General features: G+C 42.5%; 1 protein-coding gene across 1 annotated transcript in view; it reads right to left on the bottom strand.

The window, feature by feature from the left end:
• ETV5 (ETS variant transcription factor 5) overlaps nt 1-18532 on the bottom strand; it is a 59044-nt gene that overhangs the window by 13419 nt on the left and 27093 nt on the right. Inside the window, exons 6-9 of the mRNA XM_069558668.1 lie at nt 17706-17835; nt 16514-16804; nt 4355-4614; nt 2016-2072 (exon numbers count right to left, since the gene is read on the bottom strand). Coding sequence (XP_069414769.1) covers nt 2016-2072; nt 4355-4614; nt 16514-16804; nt 17706-17835 — 738 coding nt within the window. The remainder of the gene's footprint in view (nt 1-2015; nt 2073-4354; nt 4615-16513; nt 16805-17705; nt 17836-18532) is intronic.

Below are 18532 nucleotides of genomic sequence, written 5' to 3'. Positions count from 1 at the left end.
TTTGAAACTAACTTCTTCGATGTGTGTGGGGTCAGGGAAGAAGTGGGGGGAAACACAAGCTCGCCAGATACTGTGTGTAGTAAGCAGCCCCAATGCTTTACTAAAAGTATTTCCTTTAAGAGCATGCGGCTCTTTAAATGTTGTAATTATGCAAAGTGTTTTCCTCTTTCCTAGTTCACCTGCTGCAGACATCAACTGCTGCAGAAACATTTGGGAACCTGGAAGAGAGCCCTACTACACATGTGTGCCCATCACAGAGGTCCAGTAGACAGCCCTTCCTTCCCAGGGCTGGACACCCACTCAGAATATCCCTGGGTGCCCATGGCAGCCACACTTGGTCTCCCTTCCAAACAAGTCACTGGGAGGCAGCCACCCATAGAAATCACTCTTGTGAACCAAATCAGTCATAATAACCAGCCAGTGCTGATTTACCAGCTCTTTCAAAACTCTAGAACAGTGGTTGTCATCCCTGGACACAACAGAATTGCCCAGGGAGCTTCACAAATTACTAATGCCCAAGCTCCATCCTAGAATTTCTGATTTAGTTGCTCTGGGTGAAGCCTGGACACCAGAAGTTTTAACAGCTCCCCAGGTGATTCTAGGGATTCTCAGGTAGTGCAGCGGTAAAGAACCCGCCTATCAAAGTAGAAGATGTAAGACACGTGGGTTTGATCCCTGGCTCAGGAAGATCCCCTAAAGGAGGAAATAGCAACCCACTCCAGTATTCTTGCCTGGAGAATTCGTTGGACAGAGGAGTCTGGCGGGCTAGAGTCCATGGGGTTGCAGAGTCGGACACAACTGAGGGACCGAGCGCACATGCACGCAGGTGACCCTAACGTGCAGCCAAACCTAAGCCTTACAGCTCTAGCAGCTGTCTCATGAAACTAAAAGGCGCTTACTCCTGGAGGGAAGGTTATGACCAACCTAGACAGCATGTTAGAAAGCAGAGACATCACTTTGCCAACAAAGGTCTGTCTAGTCAAGGCTATGGTTTTTCCAGTGGTCATGTATGGTTGTGAGAGTTGGACTGTGAAGAAGGCTGAGCGCCGAAGAATTGATGGCTTTTGAACTGTGGTGTTGGAGAAGACTCTTGAGAGTCCCTTGGACTGCAAGGAGATCCAACCAGTCCATCCTAAAGGAGATCAGCCCTGGGTGTTCTTTGGAAGGAATGATGCTGAAGCCGAAGCTCCAGCACTTTGGCCACCTCATGCGAAGAGTTGACTCATTTGAAAAGACCCTGATGCTGGGAGGGATTGGGGGCAGGAGGAGAAAGGGACGATAGAGGATGAGGTGGCTGGATGGCATCACCAACTCGATGGACATGAGTTTGCGTAAACTCCGGGAGTTGGTGATGGACAGGGAGGCCTGGCATGCTGCGATTCATGGGGTCGCAAAGAGTCGGACACGACTGAGTGACTGAACTGAACTGAATGTGAGGGTGCATCATGGTTGCCTGGAGGGCCTGTTGGAATACAGAGCTGGGCCCTACCCCTGGAGACTGATTCAGCAGGTCTGGAGTGGGGCCTGAAAATCTGTATGTCTAGCAAGTCTCAGGTGAAGCTGATGCTGCAGGTTTGGAGAATCACACTGCTCTAGACACTTACAGAGATGTGCATGACAGAAAATAGGACATACTTCTGAGGAACCGTTCTAAGAAAGAAATCCTTCCCTGTTTCAATGTTTAAAAGAAGTCCTGAAGATCATGACGTGGTTCCTAAGTTCCAGTTTAGATAGTGTTATCTACAGCTGTATGGCCTCCTTGCATGGAAAAGTAGAAACCAGGCAGTTCACTTTCTTTCTCAAAAGTTAGGGTCATTACTACTGAAAAGGATGGCAGCCCTCACAGGTCAGGAGTGTGCCTCAAACTCTGTGTGCAAGATGACTGGGGATCACAATCAGTGAGCGCTCATGTTCATGAGCTAAGGAAGGTTTGAACTATGATCTCAAATCTTAGCTTGGAAACTGAGCCACTTTGGGCTTCCTTGAATATTATAATCTCTTAAAGAGCTACTTACCTTCATGGCTACCGGAGAAGTAGCCTCCTCTCATGTAGGACTGGCAGTTAGGCACTTCTGAAAGAGAAACACACTCCTGTCAATGGTCTCTGCAGCTGAAAGTGGCAGAGGGAAAGCCCTTAAACCTCCAGCTCCAAGATCATGTCTTTCTGGCCTTGTCTTGGGAAAGGGGTACCATCCCTGTTTTGTGCCCCCAACTAAAAAAAATCTAAAATAAGGGGAAATAAAGAAAAGGAAGCAGAGACATTACTTTGCCAACAAAGGTCCATCTAGTCAAGGATATGGTTTTTCCAGTGGTCATGTATGGATGTGAAAGTTGGACTGTGAAGAAAGCTGAGCACCGAAGAATTGATGCTTTTGAACTGTGGTGTTGGAGAAGACTCTTGAGAGTCCCTTGGACTGCAAGGAGATCCAACCAGTCCATTCTGAAGGAGATCAGCCCTGGGTATTCTTTGGAAGGAATGATGCTAAAGCTGAAACTCCAATACTTAGGCCAGCTCATGTGAAGAGTTGACTGCTGGGAGGGGTTGGGGGCAGGAGGAGAAGGGGATGACAGAGAATGAGATGGCTGGATGGCATCACCAACTCGATGGACATGAGTTTGAGTGAACTCTGGGAGCTGGTGATGGACAGGGAGGCCTGGCATGCTGCAATTCATGGGGTCACAAAGAGTCAGACATGACTGAGCGACTGAACTGAAAGAAGAGGAAAGTTTCTAAAAATGCAAGCTGCAAAATTCCCACTCTTTCCATTAATGATCTCATTTGATAAGCTTGACCTACAAGATGGGTAATCAGTGAATGTGTGAGTGGGGGTAAAAAGGACCCCCAAAGATAGCTGGAACTTTGTGTTTAACTTTCTAGACAAGAAGCCCAAAAGCAAACAATAGGTGTTTCAAGATGTTACATCTCTCCCTGTGTACACTGGCAGCTGAAGGACACAGGAATTTTCCCAAATGAAAGTACTGCCAACAGAGTAGTGACTCCTATGAAGCAACCAACAGGACAAACTTTTCCATGGCATACCCAGATCCCACACAGCCGTGACAAACCAGACACTTTCTCAGATCACTATTCAACAATAGAGTCCCGTCCTACGTGTGGACTCTCCTATACTTACATTGGGAGGTCAATGGGTCATTGTATTCAAAAAAGGTCACAAAACTAGAGGCAGGACTAACATGCAGAAATATCCTTTGTCCAGTGACTTTAAGTTAACAGGCCTTAAAGGGCATCGTGAGAAACGCTGGGCTGGAGGAAGCACAAGCTGGAATCAAGATTGCTGGGAGAAATATCAATAGCCTCAGATATGCAGATGACATCACCCTTATGGCAGAAAGTGAAGAGGAGCTAAAAAGCCTCTTGATGAAAGTGAAAGAGGAGAGTGAAAAAGTTGGCTTAAAGCTCAACATTCAGAAAACTAAGATCATGGCATCCGGTCCCATCACTTCATGGGAAATAGATGGGGAAACAGTGGCTGACTTTATTTTTCTGGGCTCCAAAATCACTGGAGGTGGTGATTGCAGCCATGAAATTAAAAGACGCTTACTCCTTGGAAGGAAAGTTATGACCAACCTAGACAACATATTAAAAAGCAGAGACATTACTTTGCCAACAAAGGTCCATCTAGTCAAGGCTATGGTTTTTCCAGTGGTCATGTATGGATGTGAGAGTTGGACTATAAAGAAAGCTGAGCACAGAAGAATTGATGCTTTTGAACTGTGGTGTTGGAGAAGACTCTTGAGAGTCCCTTGGGCTGAAAAGAGATCCAACCAGTCCATCCTAAAGGAGATCAGTCCTGGGTGTTCATTGGAAGGACTGATGTTGAAGCTGAAACTCCAATACTTTGGCCACCTGATGCAAAGAGCTGACTCATTGGAAAAGACCCTGAAGCTGGGAAAGATTGAGGGCAGGAGGAGAAGGGGACGACAGAGGATGAGATGGTCGGATGGCATCACCAATTCAATGGACATGGGTTTGGGTGGACTCCGGGAGTTGACGATGGATAGGGAGGCCTGGCGTGCTGCAGTTCATGGGGTCGCAAAGAGTCGGACACGACTGAGTGACTGAACTGAAGGCTGGGTGCCAGCAATCTCCAGGTATGGACTCAGGTATACTCTGCATGACATCTGAATGTCTACTGTGCTTCCTACCATTTGCATGACTTTTCTGTTTTGTATTAAGTTGTGCATAAACATATTTGCTTTAGTAGCTCCTAACTTCTTTGAGGGCAAATTTTAGAAAACTAGTCCCCAAAGCCCTGCACACAGAAGTCACTCAGTAACAACCAGACAAATGAATGAAATGATGAAGAAAGGAATCGTATGATGTTATGCTCACCTGAATCAACGCAGTAATCCCGGGGCTCCTGCTTGATTCCCATTGGTGACTGGAACCCGTGTGCTGGGGGACCAGGCATGCCTGGGACCCCATGTTCATAGAGTGGGTCATGGTATTCTTGTTTGAATCCCTGAGGGGGTGGGGGAGCTGCAGGAACAATAGGTTCTGACATTTGCCGGTGGTAATTAGGGCGATTATCTCCAGGAACTCCTGACTGAGGAGGGAAGGGGTGGCAGGGTTCAGACAGCTGTCTCTGAAATCTGCAAGAAGAAAGAAGTTGCACTGTTTAAGGAAGAATAGGATGAATACCTACTATGATTTTAGCATTGAGGATTACAAATTCAAAGTACTCATTAATGCTTATTTCTGGATATTTCATCCTTTTCCCCAAAATTATATCACACATTTTAAACCTCGTGAGTCAGGGACCAGCAAAAAAAAAAAAAAAAAGGTACATCATGGTTTATTTTCTGTGCGTGTTTACTTCATGCATAGTCTGTGTATAGTTGAGCCAAATTATGTATCTGAATATATAAAGCAACTATTTGCAAATATCACTAACATTAGATTATGTTTGTTCATTGATTCATTCACTCATCTGTAGACAGAATTAATTTTTAAAGACCAAAGAACATTTAACCAGAAATATCCAGTTAGAAAACATAGTTCTAAAAAAAAAAAAAAAGCCATATGTAATAGCAATCAAAAACAAAATCCCTAAGAAAAATCACAAAATGTGTAGGCTATTCAATAAAACTTAAAACTTTTCTGAGCAACAGATCTAATTAAAGATAAAATGTTTTGGACTTGGAAAGTTTTCACTCATTGAAAATTATTCTATAAAAGCAATGCCTTCCCAACCAATTCAACAAAATGATTCTAATTTTATTTAAATGATTGTGAAATAATGCTCTACTAGATATGGACAAATATTAAGCCACAACAATTGGAATACAAAGAATGAAATGTATGTCAAAGGATTGACTAAGTCACAAACTTAGAATAAGTCAAGAATATTCCAAAATTTTCTACTTGTCAAGGTTAGCATTTCAAATAAGTATGGGGAAAGATCCCTGTTTTATACCATATGCCAAAATAAATTTTATATAAAGATTTCAATGTGAAACCATGATAGTAAATATATATGAAGAAAAAATAATCTTGGGGTAGAGGAAAAACCTTTCTAGATATCATACCAATAACAGAAATCAAGATAAACATGGGTTTAACATCCTTGCATAAATTTCTGTAAGTCAAACACCAGAAACAAAACCTGAAGAAAAACAAACTGTGGGAATAATTCTGTAATAGAAAATACAAGAAATAAGACCCCAAATTAAACAGAAAATCTCTAGCAGCTATAGCAATGTTCATATGGTTTGATATAAGGGCCATGCTTTGTATTCTTAGTAGCCTATAGAAAGAAAACCTACCCCCAATTCAAGAATGTTGCAAAGCGAGAGAATAAAAGAATACAGATTGCAGTGGGGGAAATTAATAAAAGATGGACATTCCAACAGAAAAAAATGGATAAAGAACACAAATAGGGAAATCACTAAAGAAATGCAAATGGTCATAAACAAAGTTCAACTTCATCAGTAATCAAGATAAGTCTAAAAATTAACAATGTAAGCCTATAAGGTCTTACTCTCTACTTTTAGTTTGAATCCTATCAATAGCTTGAAGCAAATACCTTGATCTGAATCAATTTGTGACATCTAAGGGCCTCTGACTGTGTGGATCACAATAAACTGTGGAAAATTCTGAAAGAGATGGAAATAGCAGACCACCTGACCTGCCTCTTGAGAAACCTGTATGCAGGTCAGGAAGCAACAGTTGGAACTGGACATGGAACAACAGACTGGTTCCAAGTAGGAAAAAGAGTATGTCGAGGCTGTATATTGTCACCCGGCTTATTTAACTTCTATGCAGAGTACATCATGAGAAACGCTGGGCTGGAAGAAGCACAAGCTGGAATCAAGATTGCCGGGAGAAATATCGATAACCTCAGATATGCAGATGACACTGCCCTATGGCAGAAAGTGAAGAGGAACTAAAAAGCCTCTTGATGAAAGTGGAAGAGGAGAGTGAAAAAGTTGGCTTAAAGTTCAATATTCAGAAAACGAAGATCATGGCATCTGGTCCTATCACTTCATGGGAAATAGATGGGGAAACAGCGGAAAACAGTGTCAGACTTTATTTTTGGGGCTCCAAAAAAATGGTGACTGCAGCCATGAAATTAAAAGATGCTTACTCCTTGGAAGGAAAGTTATGAGCAACCTAGAGAGCATATTAAAAAGCAGAGACATTACTTTGCCAAGGCTTTTTCCAGTGGTCATGTATGGATGCGAGAGTTGAACTGTGAAGAAAGCCGAGTGACAAATAATTGACGCTTTTGAACTGCGGTGTTGGAGAAGACTCTTGAGAGTCCCTGGGACAGCAAGGAGATCCAACCAGTCCATTCTGAAGGAGATCAGCCCTGGGTGTTCTTTGGAAGGACTGATGCTAAAGCTGAAACTCCAGTACTTTGGCCACCTCATGCGAAGAGTTGACTCATTGGAAAAGACCCTGATGCTGGGAGGGATTGGGGGCAGGAGGAAAAGGGGATGACAGAGGATGAGATGGCTGGATGGCATCACTGACTCAATGGACATGAGTCTGAGTGAACTCCGGGAGATGGTGGTGGACAGGGAGGCCTGGTGTGCTGTAATTCATGGGGTCGCAAAGAGTCAGACACCACTGAGCGACTGAACTGAACTGAAGGGCCAACAGATTTTTAGAACATCAAGATTCAAAATTTTAGTGAAGAGATTTGTGTGCAGAATAAAACATTTTAAACCAGGGTGTGCTCTCTGAGTCTTTACTATCTTACCAGTAGCAGTACCACAAGATCCTTTATAACAGGAAGATCCCCAAACTATTTCACATACATTTATCCTTTTATACCAAAAGCATCAGGATCTGCCTGATGAAATTACTGAAACAAGTTTTATGAACTCTAAGGATCAGGGGGTACTGAATGCTGTGACAGTGGACTGTCAATCAGGAATGCTGAGTTTCAAGGTTACTATTCCTTGCACATGGTCTTTGAAGTATAAATCTGAAACTTTTGTGTTTAGGCTTGATATTTAGAATACAGGCACCAGCAATAGGCTGCAAACCTGATTTTGTAAAGAAAATTCTGAAGTGGGCAGGAAAGTAAAGATACTCCTTAGGCTTATTTTCATTGAAGTACCCAGAGCTTATGCCAGCAGGAACAGTAACAAGGGCACCCACTGTCCATGTTTTCTCCCCTCCTGCCTCTGCAGCCTTCCTAGCACCTTCCAAGGTGACCTCCCCAAATCGCTTCCTTGATGGCTCTGAGATGGCACGGAACCAACTCCGCTCTGTAACCAGAGCCAGTGCAGCTGGCGGCCCATCACTTCACTTCCGCTCAGTGCTCATCTTCTCACTTTCCAGAATGAAACTCTAGAGTTGGCCTAGTCTGATGCCCTCAGGAAAAGGTGCTTCCATGTGGGTACCAGCCAGCAATCTTCATCCCCTCCCTGCAGCATAACTTTAAGGATGTATGAAGCTTACAGGCCTGGGATCTGTGGCACACATTCTACAACTGGGATTGGCTTGTCCTGGTTTGTTTTGAGAGAGCAGGAGTGGCAAAGGGCAGCTTAAGGGTAGGTCATAAAACCAGCATATTTGGAAGAAAGATTTCTCTCCGAGCTTGCTGCCGATAACAGCTTTTATTTGCAGAAATTAGTAAAGTAATTCAGTTCTTGTCCTCAAAATACACTCTGTGCACTTCAACCACTGACCTTCATTTGAACCCCCTTCCCACAATCCTTTTGAAGTAGCTGAGAATGTGTTGTATACATAGTACAGCTATGACAGAGATGCCTGTTGTTTACTGAGGCAGGCAATCATTTTCCAAGGAGGGAAGGCTTGGTTCCTAACAGACCTCTTCCTCCCCTGACTAGCCACCCCACCCTCCACCCCCATCCGTTATCCCAACAGAGCTCAGGCCATCATGAACTCACAGTTGGTGAGCAAAAGGACACTTCTGACTACTGAGCAAGCCTATATTCAATAGGTTACAGATTAAGGCTTTCTCAGTGCCGGTTTATTTAAAGAACCAGTTATTTATTTATTTGTCAGATTTATATAGCGCCTTTCCTCCCAAGAGCTCACCCACGCTACCAACATTTGGTTTACATTATGAAAACCGTTAGATGCTTTTTCTGCATTTCCTTTTTGGTTTCTGCTGCCAACACAGAGTAAACACAATACTTAGAGAAAAAAAGGAGAAAAGTGTGGATTCAACGAAGGCTACACAGTGGCTCTGGGTGCCCGGTGAAGGAGTGAGCGGTTCAGAGGCCAGCTGAAATGATATGGAAAACTGGCCAAGAAACAACCACCACGTACTTAATATTCCCATTAGAGCAAAGAAAAAATCGAAAATAGCGAAGCAGCACAGCTCGGTAAAAGAGGCTCTGGCTGCGAAGTTGGCGCATCCTGGGCTGAAATCCAATCTTTATCACTTACTGACCCAAGGTCACAGAGCTAGTTATATAACTGCTCTGAGCCTCAGTTTCCTCATCAGGAAAGTAAGAACAATCAGGTTACTTGTCCCAAAGATCTGTTGTAAAGGTTACATAAGACAACCCATGTAAAAGGTCCCGGCACACTGCTAGGTTCTTAGATACCATTACCCTCAAACATCAACTATCCAGCCTCTTCTCCACAGCCTGCCACAAGCTATTTTCAGAAATTATGCAAAATGGTAGAGAAGATCTTAAGGAACTGGGAGACCTTCAAACACACAAGCGTTCCCTTGCTACCTAGACAGCCTCTAGTCTACTTTCTCAGAAAGAGAACGCTGATTTTTATTCCAGGTGGCATCGTGCCACCCAATTTCAATTAATATTTATTTTCCTGCCATATACCAAGAGCCAGGCACTGTTGCAAAAGAAAACTCAAACGCTGTCCCTAAAAGCCCACCAAAGAGCTCTGAAACAGCTCTCAGAACTTTGTGTGAGGCCTGTCGGCAATTAAACTCGAATTGGCCCATCCAAACTGTGATAGAACACAGAGATGAGGAAGCAAGTATGCCTTTTAAAGGCCTAGATATTTGATTTTCCAAGATCAAATATGGAAGGTGATGTAAACACAAGATCTTCGCAGGAGATTAGATAGTAAAGTATTAGTTTTTATGTATACAACATTAATGAGTCTAAAGATGAAAAGATTAGGGGTAGAGAACTTAACATTTTTAAAACTTTAAACAAAGAGCTAAAAGTTTCTAGGTAATAGTATCTATATCATTTTAGGAAGAGTCCTTTAGTAGTTTTCTTTATGGAACATAAAAGTGATTTTTCAAACAAGATTGTCATGGAAGCTAACATTTGAGTACTTTCCCTATGCCAGTGTGATTAAGTCACCCAATGATTCTATGTGGTTAAGTATCTAGTAGTCTCCCATTTTCAGATAAAGAAACCAAAGCTTGGGAAAGTTAAATGCCTCCCTGAGGTCATACAGATAGGAAGCAGCAGAGTTGGGATTCAATTCCAGATCTGTTAATCCGTTCAACTCCAGAGCCTATATTATTCATACAAATGTTTCTATAATTGCTTTTAAATACCTTCTTGATGACATTTAAATATCATACAGTCCAGGCAGCTAGAAAACTTAAGTTTGGAAATTCAGAAATATACATTTGAAGAACTCTAGGACTGAAGAAATAATAAATACTTGAAACTGAATTTTTAAAATACCAGAGGCCAGAACTTGTGGGGTATAGCTAAAGCAGGACTTGGGTAGGGAGATCAAATAATCGATTACTTGTAACCAGGGTATTTTGGGGAGTAAAAAGAAAAGCTATCAGGAATTACTTTCACAAGCTATGTGACCCAGGAAAAACTGAAGGTATGGTCACCCCAGCCTTAGGAGAAATCTTATGTGGTCATGTATTTAGAATATAAAGGAGCTACAAGTTAGCCAACCAAAGAAGCTAAAACAGAATAAATTAAAAATATAGAAAATTTCAGTAGGAGCAGAAACCAATGAAATAGAAAATATCCAATAGAACAAGCAAATCTAGAGTTGATTTACTGAAAAGACAAATGATATAACCTGCTAAGACTAACAGTCTAGATAAATAGAATAAAAAATGAAAAACGGATAAAGAGACGATGCTATAGAGGTTGTTAAAAGGGCACTTTCGTTCAGTTGCTCAGTCACATCTGATTCTTTGTGACCCCATGGATGGCAGCATGCTGACATTAGGAACAGCTTTACGCCGATTTTTACTTCTTTATTTTTAATGCACATGGTCTTAGTTGCTCTGTGGCATGTGGGATCTTCCCAGATCAGGGATCGAACCCATGTCTCCTGCACTGGCAGGTGGATTCTTTACCAGTGAGCCACCAGGGAACACCATATACCAATTTCTAAAACTTGTGAAACAAATTCCTAGAAAAATTTGTTAAATTCACTCAACTAAACAGAAATCCAGAGTAAGACCATAAAAGGTGAGGATACTGAACCAGTAATTAAAAATCTTCCCACAAAGAAAATATCAGGCCCCAATGGCTGTGCTGGTAAATTCTTCCAAAATTTCAAGTAGTAAAAAACCCCAATTTCGCACAAGCTATTTTGGAATATATAGAAAGGAAAATATCACTACTCATCTGGTGAGAATAACCTCAATGCTAAAACCCAACAGGGATAATATAAGAAAGGGAAATTATATATCATTCTCAATCATAAATACAGATGCAGGAGTCCTAAATACATGTTGGAAAACCTAGCCCAGCAATGTATAAGTAATTATACATAACAAAGTTTAGTTTATCACAAGAATATAAGATTGGTTTCATATAAAATCAGTATAATTCACCACATAGAAAAATTAAAGGAGAGCTATTCATTTGATCTCAATAGAGGCAGAAGAAGCATTTGATAAGATTCAACATGTATTCATATTAAAAAAGAAAAACAACAAAACCCAGCATACTATGGATAGAAGGAAATTTTCTTCAGCTTGATAAAAGGTAAAACAAAAACAACCCTATTTTAAACGTAAGGAAATGCAGAAAATGAGCCCTCTTAAGATGCAGAACCCAAAAAACCTCTCATACTTGAACCGTTGCTAAGTCATGTCTGACTAGAAGTACACAGCTCAGTCTGATGAACGTTCCATTAAGCGTCTATGAAACTCGGTTTCGGACAGTGAAGTGGGTCTGTGCTGTCACACAGAACACGCTGTTAACAGGAGTGCATGGGAAGGCATGTGTCTGACAGGCTGCAAGTGTGACTCACTGTCAGGCTCTGCCCTGTTTAAAAACTACAAACTGTGGAGGACAAAAATGAACAATTAGGGGTAGACTTGAGAGGAAGGAGAAGACAAAAACCTATATTATGTCTCTTTAGCATCTTTAGTGAATAAGTCGTTTTCTATTAAATCACAGTTCTAGAAAACGTAAGCTCATCCTCTAAGCTCTAAAGTTTTGATCACAGTCACAGAGAGAACCTTCTCAAATAGGCCATTCACACAACAGACCCTTTCTTGATGACTCTGGGGACTGGGTTCTGACTATCAATTTCAGTGTGATAGCCTATTGCAACACTAATGCCCGCAGGGAACATCAAGAAGTAGAGGATTTTTTAAAAGGGAGTTAAAAAAAAATTATTGTTGTGCGAGAACCTTCTCCAGTTGTACGTGAGCAGGGGCATGGGCTTCTTGTTTCAGTGGTTTTTCTCACTGCAGAGCACAGGCTTCTAGGCACGTGGGCTTCAGTAGTTGTGCTGCACGGGGCTGAGCTGCTCCGAGCCATGTGGGACCTCCCCAGGACCAGGGATCGAATCCATGTCCCCTGCACTGGCAGTTGAATTCTTCCCCATTGAGCCACCATGGAAGTCCGAAGCAGACGATTTCCCCATCAGGGGTATCTTCTTAAATTTTGCTTTTTGATTTTTTGCTTCTTGCTGTCACGTGAGTGTGCAGTGGATTTCAAAATTCCTGTTAAATCGCTAAGTCGTGTCTAACTTTTTGCAATCCCATGGACTACAGTACACCAGGCTTCTCTGTTCACTATCTCCTGAAGTTTGCTCAAACCCATGTCCATTGAGTTGGTGATGCTATCCAACCATCTCATCCTCTGTTTCCCCGTCCTCCTCCTGCCTTCAATCTTTCCCAAAATTTCTAGATGCTGCATTTCTTAGTGGAGTCTCTGCAGTTGAACTGTGGGGAACTCAACATGAGATGGAATAACAGTTTTTCTTTATTGCATATCTGGCCAGTACTATGGGCATAACATAGGAAGATTTTTGTACACATTATAAACAGCACAATAAACTCCTATGAGAGTGGGAAGGTTGAATGAGAAGCAGTGCTCCTTTTCAAGAAGCAGCTGGTCTTTAAGGGTAAATGAAACATGTCTGAACATGCCAAATTACATGGTAGTTTTTTCCTCTTTGGGGGGAGGAAATCATGAATATAAATCATGGCTTTTTAGTATTTATCTCCTAAAACAAATTTTGAGTTGTAAAGAATTATATACTGATCATATAAAACATTAAGAATACAACTGACTATATAGTCTTAGCAAACAATCACTGGCAATAAACACATTGAAGACAAGATATCGAGTGAAATATGGTCTAAAGAAAGGGGTATACATCATGGTTTTTAAACCTCAAAAGAGCTTGTTCTACTCAACTGAAGGAATAAGGTACTCAGCAAAACAAAAAATAAAGGTGTGACAACATGGGTTTAGATAAATGATGTAGGAATTAAGTAGGATTTTGTAGTTTTAAGAGAAAGTCCCGCTAGTTTAAAGAAACAGATGGATAAAATTCAAGGTTGAAATGGATTTTTCAAGGTCTCTTACTTAGCTTTTAGTACATTGTCAGCAACCCCTCTCCTGTAAGCATAACCAGAGTTGGGGTACTTATGTTTTTGGTTTCTAAAGGTAGGACCTGGTATTTGGCTATGTGACTTTTAGGAAGTCCTTTAGATGCTCTGAGGTCTGATTTTTTTTTTTTTTAACATGTAAGATAGGGTTTTTTGTTTGTTTATTTTGTTTTTATCTTGCCTTTGTTACAGAGGTATTTAGAAAATCTCAGATAAGACTGATTTCCTTCTCTCCTGCAAAATACCACATTTTTGTTATGAGGCTAATTTTGAAGTCCCTCTAACTTAAAAGCACAAGAAAAACTCCAGTTTCTAACTAGTCTACTCCACTTTTAAGCAGGCATAAGTTATTAAATGTATAGTTACTAAGTTTATCATACCTGACTGCAATTTCTATCGTGTTGTTAGTGGCTCAGTTGTGCCCGACTCTTTGTGACCCTATGGATTATAGACTGCCAGGCTCCTCTGTCCATGGAATTCCCTAGGCCAGAGTACTGGAGTAGGTAGCCATGCCCTCCTCCAGGGGGTCTTCCCAGCCCAGGGACTGAACCTGCGTCTCCCACACCGCAGGCAGATTCTTTACTGTATGAGCCAGAATCGGACTAGGGATTTTAGTTTGTCTCATTTTCTGTGCAATCCTATATCTACAAGCATAATCGCTTGTCATGTTTTTGGTGTATTTTGCATCACACAGATATCATTATCTCAATAATAGACAAGCACAGTAAGAACAAAATTGAGTACTGGGCACTTGATTCTTAGGGGAAAAAGAAAAATGTTGAATAGGTGTGGGCGTAGAGGACAGGGGTGCACCATGATTTCTCAAAGTACAACAGTAATATTTCCAGGTCCTGCCCCAGACCCACAGCTCCATCTCTGGAGTAGAGCAAGAAGCCTACACTACTAATAATCCCCCATTGAGGACTCCTGTAGTACACCTTCAGATTTGATAATACAGTGCTCTGGTACAGAAGCCCAAGAGCCCATGATTGTTTGTGTTTTATCTATGCAGGCACCTGCCCTTCACCTCAGTTCTCTCAAGGATCTCAGTATCACTCTGTGTGTGGGTGAGGTCTTGATTTCAGACCCACCACTCCTAAAGGCGGAGGGTAAGGGGAGGTGAGTGCAGATTTCAGGGAAGAATCGCCCCCTAAAAGAAATGTCTGCTTTCTGGCTCCTGCCTTTGGATACCTGAGGACAGACACTCAAATCACAGGGATCAAATGTCCTCTTTTTGGGAGGAGGCCGGGTAGCCTGGAGACAAACCTACTTCATCACTGAGACTAAGGCATCCTATCTTCCAGGGCTGTAGGAAGATGAATAACTACCAGCAGCATTAGTAACAGGAGATTCTCCCCCAGTTCAGTGAGCCATTGACACAACCTGTTTACACAGGCTCCCTAGACATGAAACGGATTAAGGGAAAATATGAATAAGAGATTTAACACAAAGTGATTTTCCTTTACATATGGTATAACAAATTAAAGTTGGCTAATTATTTCAAATACAAAATATATACCCCACCCCAACCCACCTCTTCAATTACTAATCTCTGCATACAATCAGAAAAGAGAGTTTAAAAACACAAAACCAAAATTATTGAAATAAAAATGGTATCCAGGCCTGAGTTTACAAACTGGCAGGCCTCGGGGGTGATTCTGCCCACAGATTTTGTTTAGTCTGCAAAGTATTACTGCTGTTTTAAACTTGAATTAGTTGCCAGCTTTAAAAAACAAAACCCCTGGAATTTCTACACTAAAATTCCAAATTTCCAAATTCTCTTAAAGAAGTACAACTGTTATTACAAGCTAGTGACTAGCAAAACTTTGAGGTACCTGCCTCCTTCAGATGAAGTGACTTCCTGTGGCAACTGAGGCCCACCACCGAGCCAGCCCACAGTTAACACTCTCTCCCCTCAGGCCCCATATACCATTGGTGTTCATGGCCCCTGGATCAGTAGGGGGATAAACACTAACCAGACAAATTACGTGGTTCTTTACAGTGACTTTCACCGCAAAGGGGGAAGGGAACTGGAACCAGACAAGAGTACTTGCTTTTTTCTGCATTTCATCTAGAAATAGTGACCTCCAATTAAATACCAGCAGGCATCTGGGTTGGACCAGGCCAGAGGAAGATAACTTATATATTCTTCCTCTCCCCCAAGCAGAGCAATGAAGGACAAACAACGGTCACCACCTTGCAGCCATTGGTAACCACAGATAACTACCTGCCTACATTATCACTTCATTCCAGAGGGACCGAAATAAAAAAGGCCCCCAGAATATCTTGTATTAAGGGAAGGCCACAAGCACGCAAAGTTCTAGAATACCACAGATAATGAACTTCAAAGGCTGGGACCTAAGAGGTTAAGTTTAGTGCTTGCAGAGTAGAGTCCTTTTACATCTTAGTTTTTCTGAGAATGAATCACTTTGGACAAGTTATTCTGATGCCTCTATTTCCTTATTAAGAATGCAGAAATACCTGGAGTGAAATCAAGATCTCTATCTCAAAAGTAGAAAATTAAAAATACAGTCCTAAAAAAAAAAAAAAATACAGTCCTCAGGTAATCCCCTACTGTGAAAATGTATTAAAATCAAATGAGTAATAACACCTCTGATAACTCAGCAATCTTCCCTAATACGTAAGTAAAATGGTAATAAAGTATTAATGGGTCGCATAAACCAAGGTATGATTCTAGCAGGCTATATCCAATGAGGAGCCAGCGAAGCTGCCCTCAACCAAGGCCGACAGACAGGGTCAACATCCCGAGCAGGTCCGTCTTCCTCTGCTTCTACAGTGGGGAAGAGTACCAGCCACCTCTCCCTTTCCTACTTCATAAGGGTGTTGCAAGGCCTATACCCCTCTGCAGTACCTTAGGAGCAGGCTGATACATTGTTTAGTTGCTCAGTCATGTCTGACTCTGTGCGACCCCATCAGGCTCCTCTGTCTATGGACTTCTCCAGGCAAGAATACTGAAGTGAGTTGCCATGCCCTCGTCCGGGGGATCTTCCTGACCCAGGGATCGAACCTAGTCTCCTGCATTGCACGGGGATTCTTTACCACTGAGCCACCAGAGAAGCCCCAGGGTGATAATATAAACAGGTCATGTTCATATTATTAGTAATCCTACCTCAAAAGATGCCTCAGTGGAATGAGAACTTTATAGGTACCTGGTAAGTGACTACCACTTCCCTTCTCCCTGGGAGTTAGAGAGGTGGGAGGAGGTGGTAAAGGAAGCCCAGATCAGCACCCACCTCTGTTCTGATGGATACTGGTTTTCAGGCATCATCTTTGGCATCTGCAAGGGCTGATGTGGCGGCCGGGGGACCGCAAAGGTTTGCTGCTGTGGTCCAGGTTCCGGAAGCGAATGAGGGGTGGGGGTGGGGCCCACACCTGGGACTGGGCCAGCTGCAGGGGCATGTGCCGCCGAGGTGGGCAGAGTTGCCTGAGGTGGGGGAAATAGGGAATTCTGATGGGTGGGAGACAGGGGGGTGGTAGGAGGGGTTAATGGCTTGAACCCAGAGGGAGGCTTCCTATCATAGGCACTGTAAACAGAAAAAGAGAAGGAACCATTTAGCCGCAATGAAGCCATTAGCGTGGTCACCAGGTCCAACAGAACTCGAGGTTGCATCCCACGGTTGCCAGGAAATGACAGCATTAACATAGTTAAATTGCTGGCAGCCCCGAGGGAATATTTGTACCTCTGAAAAGTGACAAACACACTGCGTCACAGGGACTTGTTTAACACTTCTAGTGATTCTTCTCAAAGATAATTTTAGCCTCAGCTTCCGGTTTCCTTTTTCCCCTTTTCTAAAAGAATTCTCCATGTATGCATGTGCAGGGGTGGATGGATGAGGGGAGAAATTAGGTCCTGGGGGAGTTTTCTGGCCCCCTCTCCCAAGAATTCCAGGGTTCCCAGGAACAAGAACCTTTGAAAGACAAATTTCTGCTGTAACATCACTTAACAAAGCTTCTCCTCCCCTTTTCAGGCAGATCTATGTTTATCTTCTAGAGCAAAGAATGATTTAAAATTAAAGCTTCATTCCTGGGGCGTGGATATTCTTAAGTAAAGGGCACTGGCATGGGGATTTTCTTCATATATTCTGATGTGAAGATTACTTCTTTGGTGCTCAAAGTTCACATTAACATATGATAGACACAAAGGAGCATATAGTCCCTCCCTTGAAGCCACAGATCAAATAGCCCAGCATTCAGGGTTCTTTCCCTTGGGAGGGCTCAGGGCCCCATGAAATCAGTCCCCTGAAGGGCTGATTTAACAGTTCTGCACGTTACATGCAGACAAAGCCCATTTGGACTGGCTACAGCTAGAGGATCATTATACTGCCGCCAGAGACGGGTGCGCTACACTGAGCGTCTGCTGAATAATACTGGAAACAATCAACGTGCTGGCCACTTCCTGGCCAGCCTTGCTCTGGCTCCACTTACCAATAGTTGTAGAGGCACTTTTCTCCATAATTAGCACCGAGAGCCTGCTCGTGGCTACAGGATGACAGCTCAGAGGAGGGGCTGTGCAGCTCCCGTTTGATCTTGGTTGGAGGTGGGGCATGAAGCACCACTGAAATCAGAAGAGGGATGAGGGGAGGACAGAGAGGACAGTGATTAACAGGGAGCACAATGCTTCCTTCTGCAAACCCTATACTAGCTGATTGTTCTTGGAACTCATGTCCAGTCACACGCCAGAGGAAGCCAAACACTTAACACAGAGCCTTCCATCTAAAACCAATGAAAAGTTCTTTAAAGTCAGAAATCATCATCTGATGCTTTAAATTAGCCAAGGTTCCCCCCCCACCCCCACCCCCACCCCCGCAAGCTTTTTCTGTGTTGGGTCCACTGCCTGGAGGCTCTGAAGCCCTTAAAGATCCTGTAGGTGATGGTGCTTCAAGAAAAACAAAGGTGTGATAAGAATACTAAGGATTGCAGACAAGAACAATTCTGTTTCTGAAAAGGACAAAACACCCAAAAATATACTGGTAGACATTACATTACATGTCAGCTTATCTAAGGCTTAAAATTGCCATGGCAAAAAAAAAAAAGAGTATATACAAATTAAATATGACTTAAAAACTATGATTTTAAAGTCCTTCCTCAAGCAACTCTAAATATTAGCTCTGAGTAAGAAATACCCAATCTTTAGGGGCACTTCAAAAACTTTTAAACTTTATATTGGAGTACAGCAGATTCACAATGTTGTGATCATTTCAAGTGCACAGCAAAGGGACTCAGCCATACATATACATTCATCCATTCTCCCC

The sequence above is a fragment of the Ovis canadensis genome, chromosome 1 (assembly GCF_042477335.2).
Source record: "Ovis canadensis isolate MfBH-ARS-UI-01 breed Bighorn chromosome 1, ARS-UI_OviCan_v2, whole genome shotgun sequence".
In the NCBI taxonomy this organism is placed as follows: Eukaryota; Metazoa; Chordata; class Mammalia; order Artiodactyla; family Bovidae; genus Ovis; species Ovis canadensis.
Note: the sequence above shows the minus strand (reverse complement) of the source record. Positions and strands in the feature narration are given on the sequence as shown.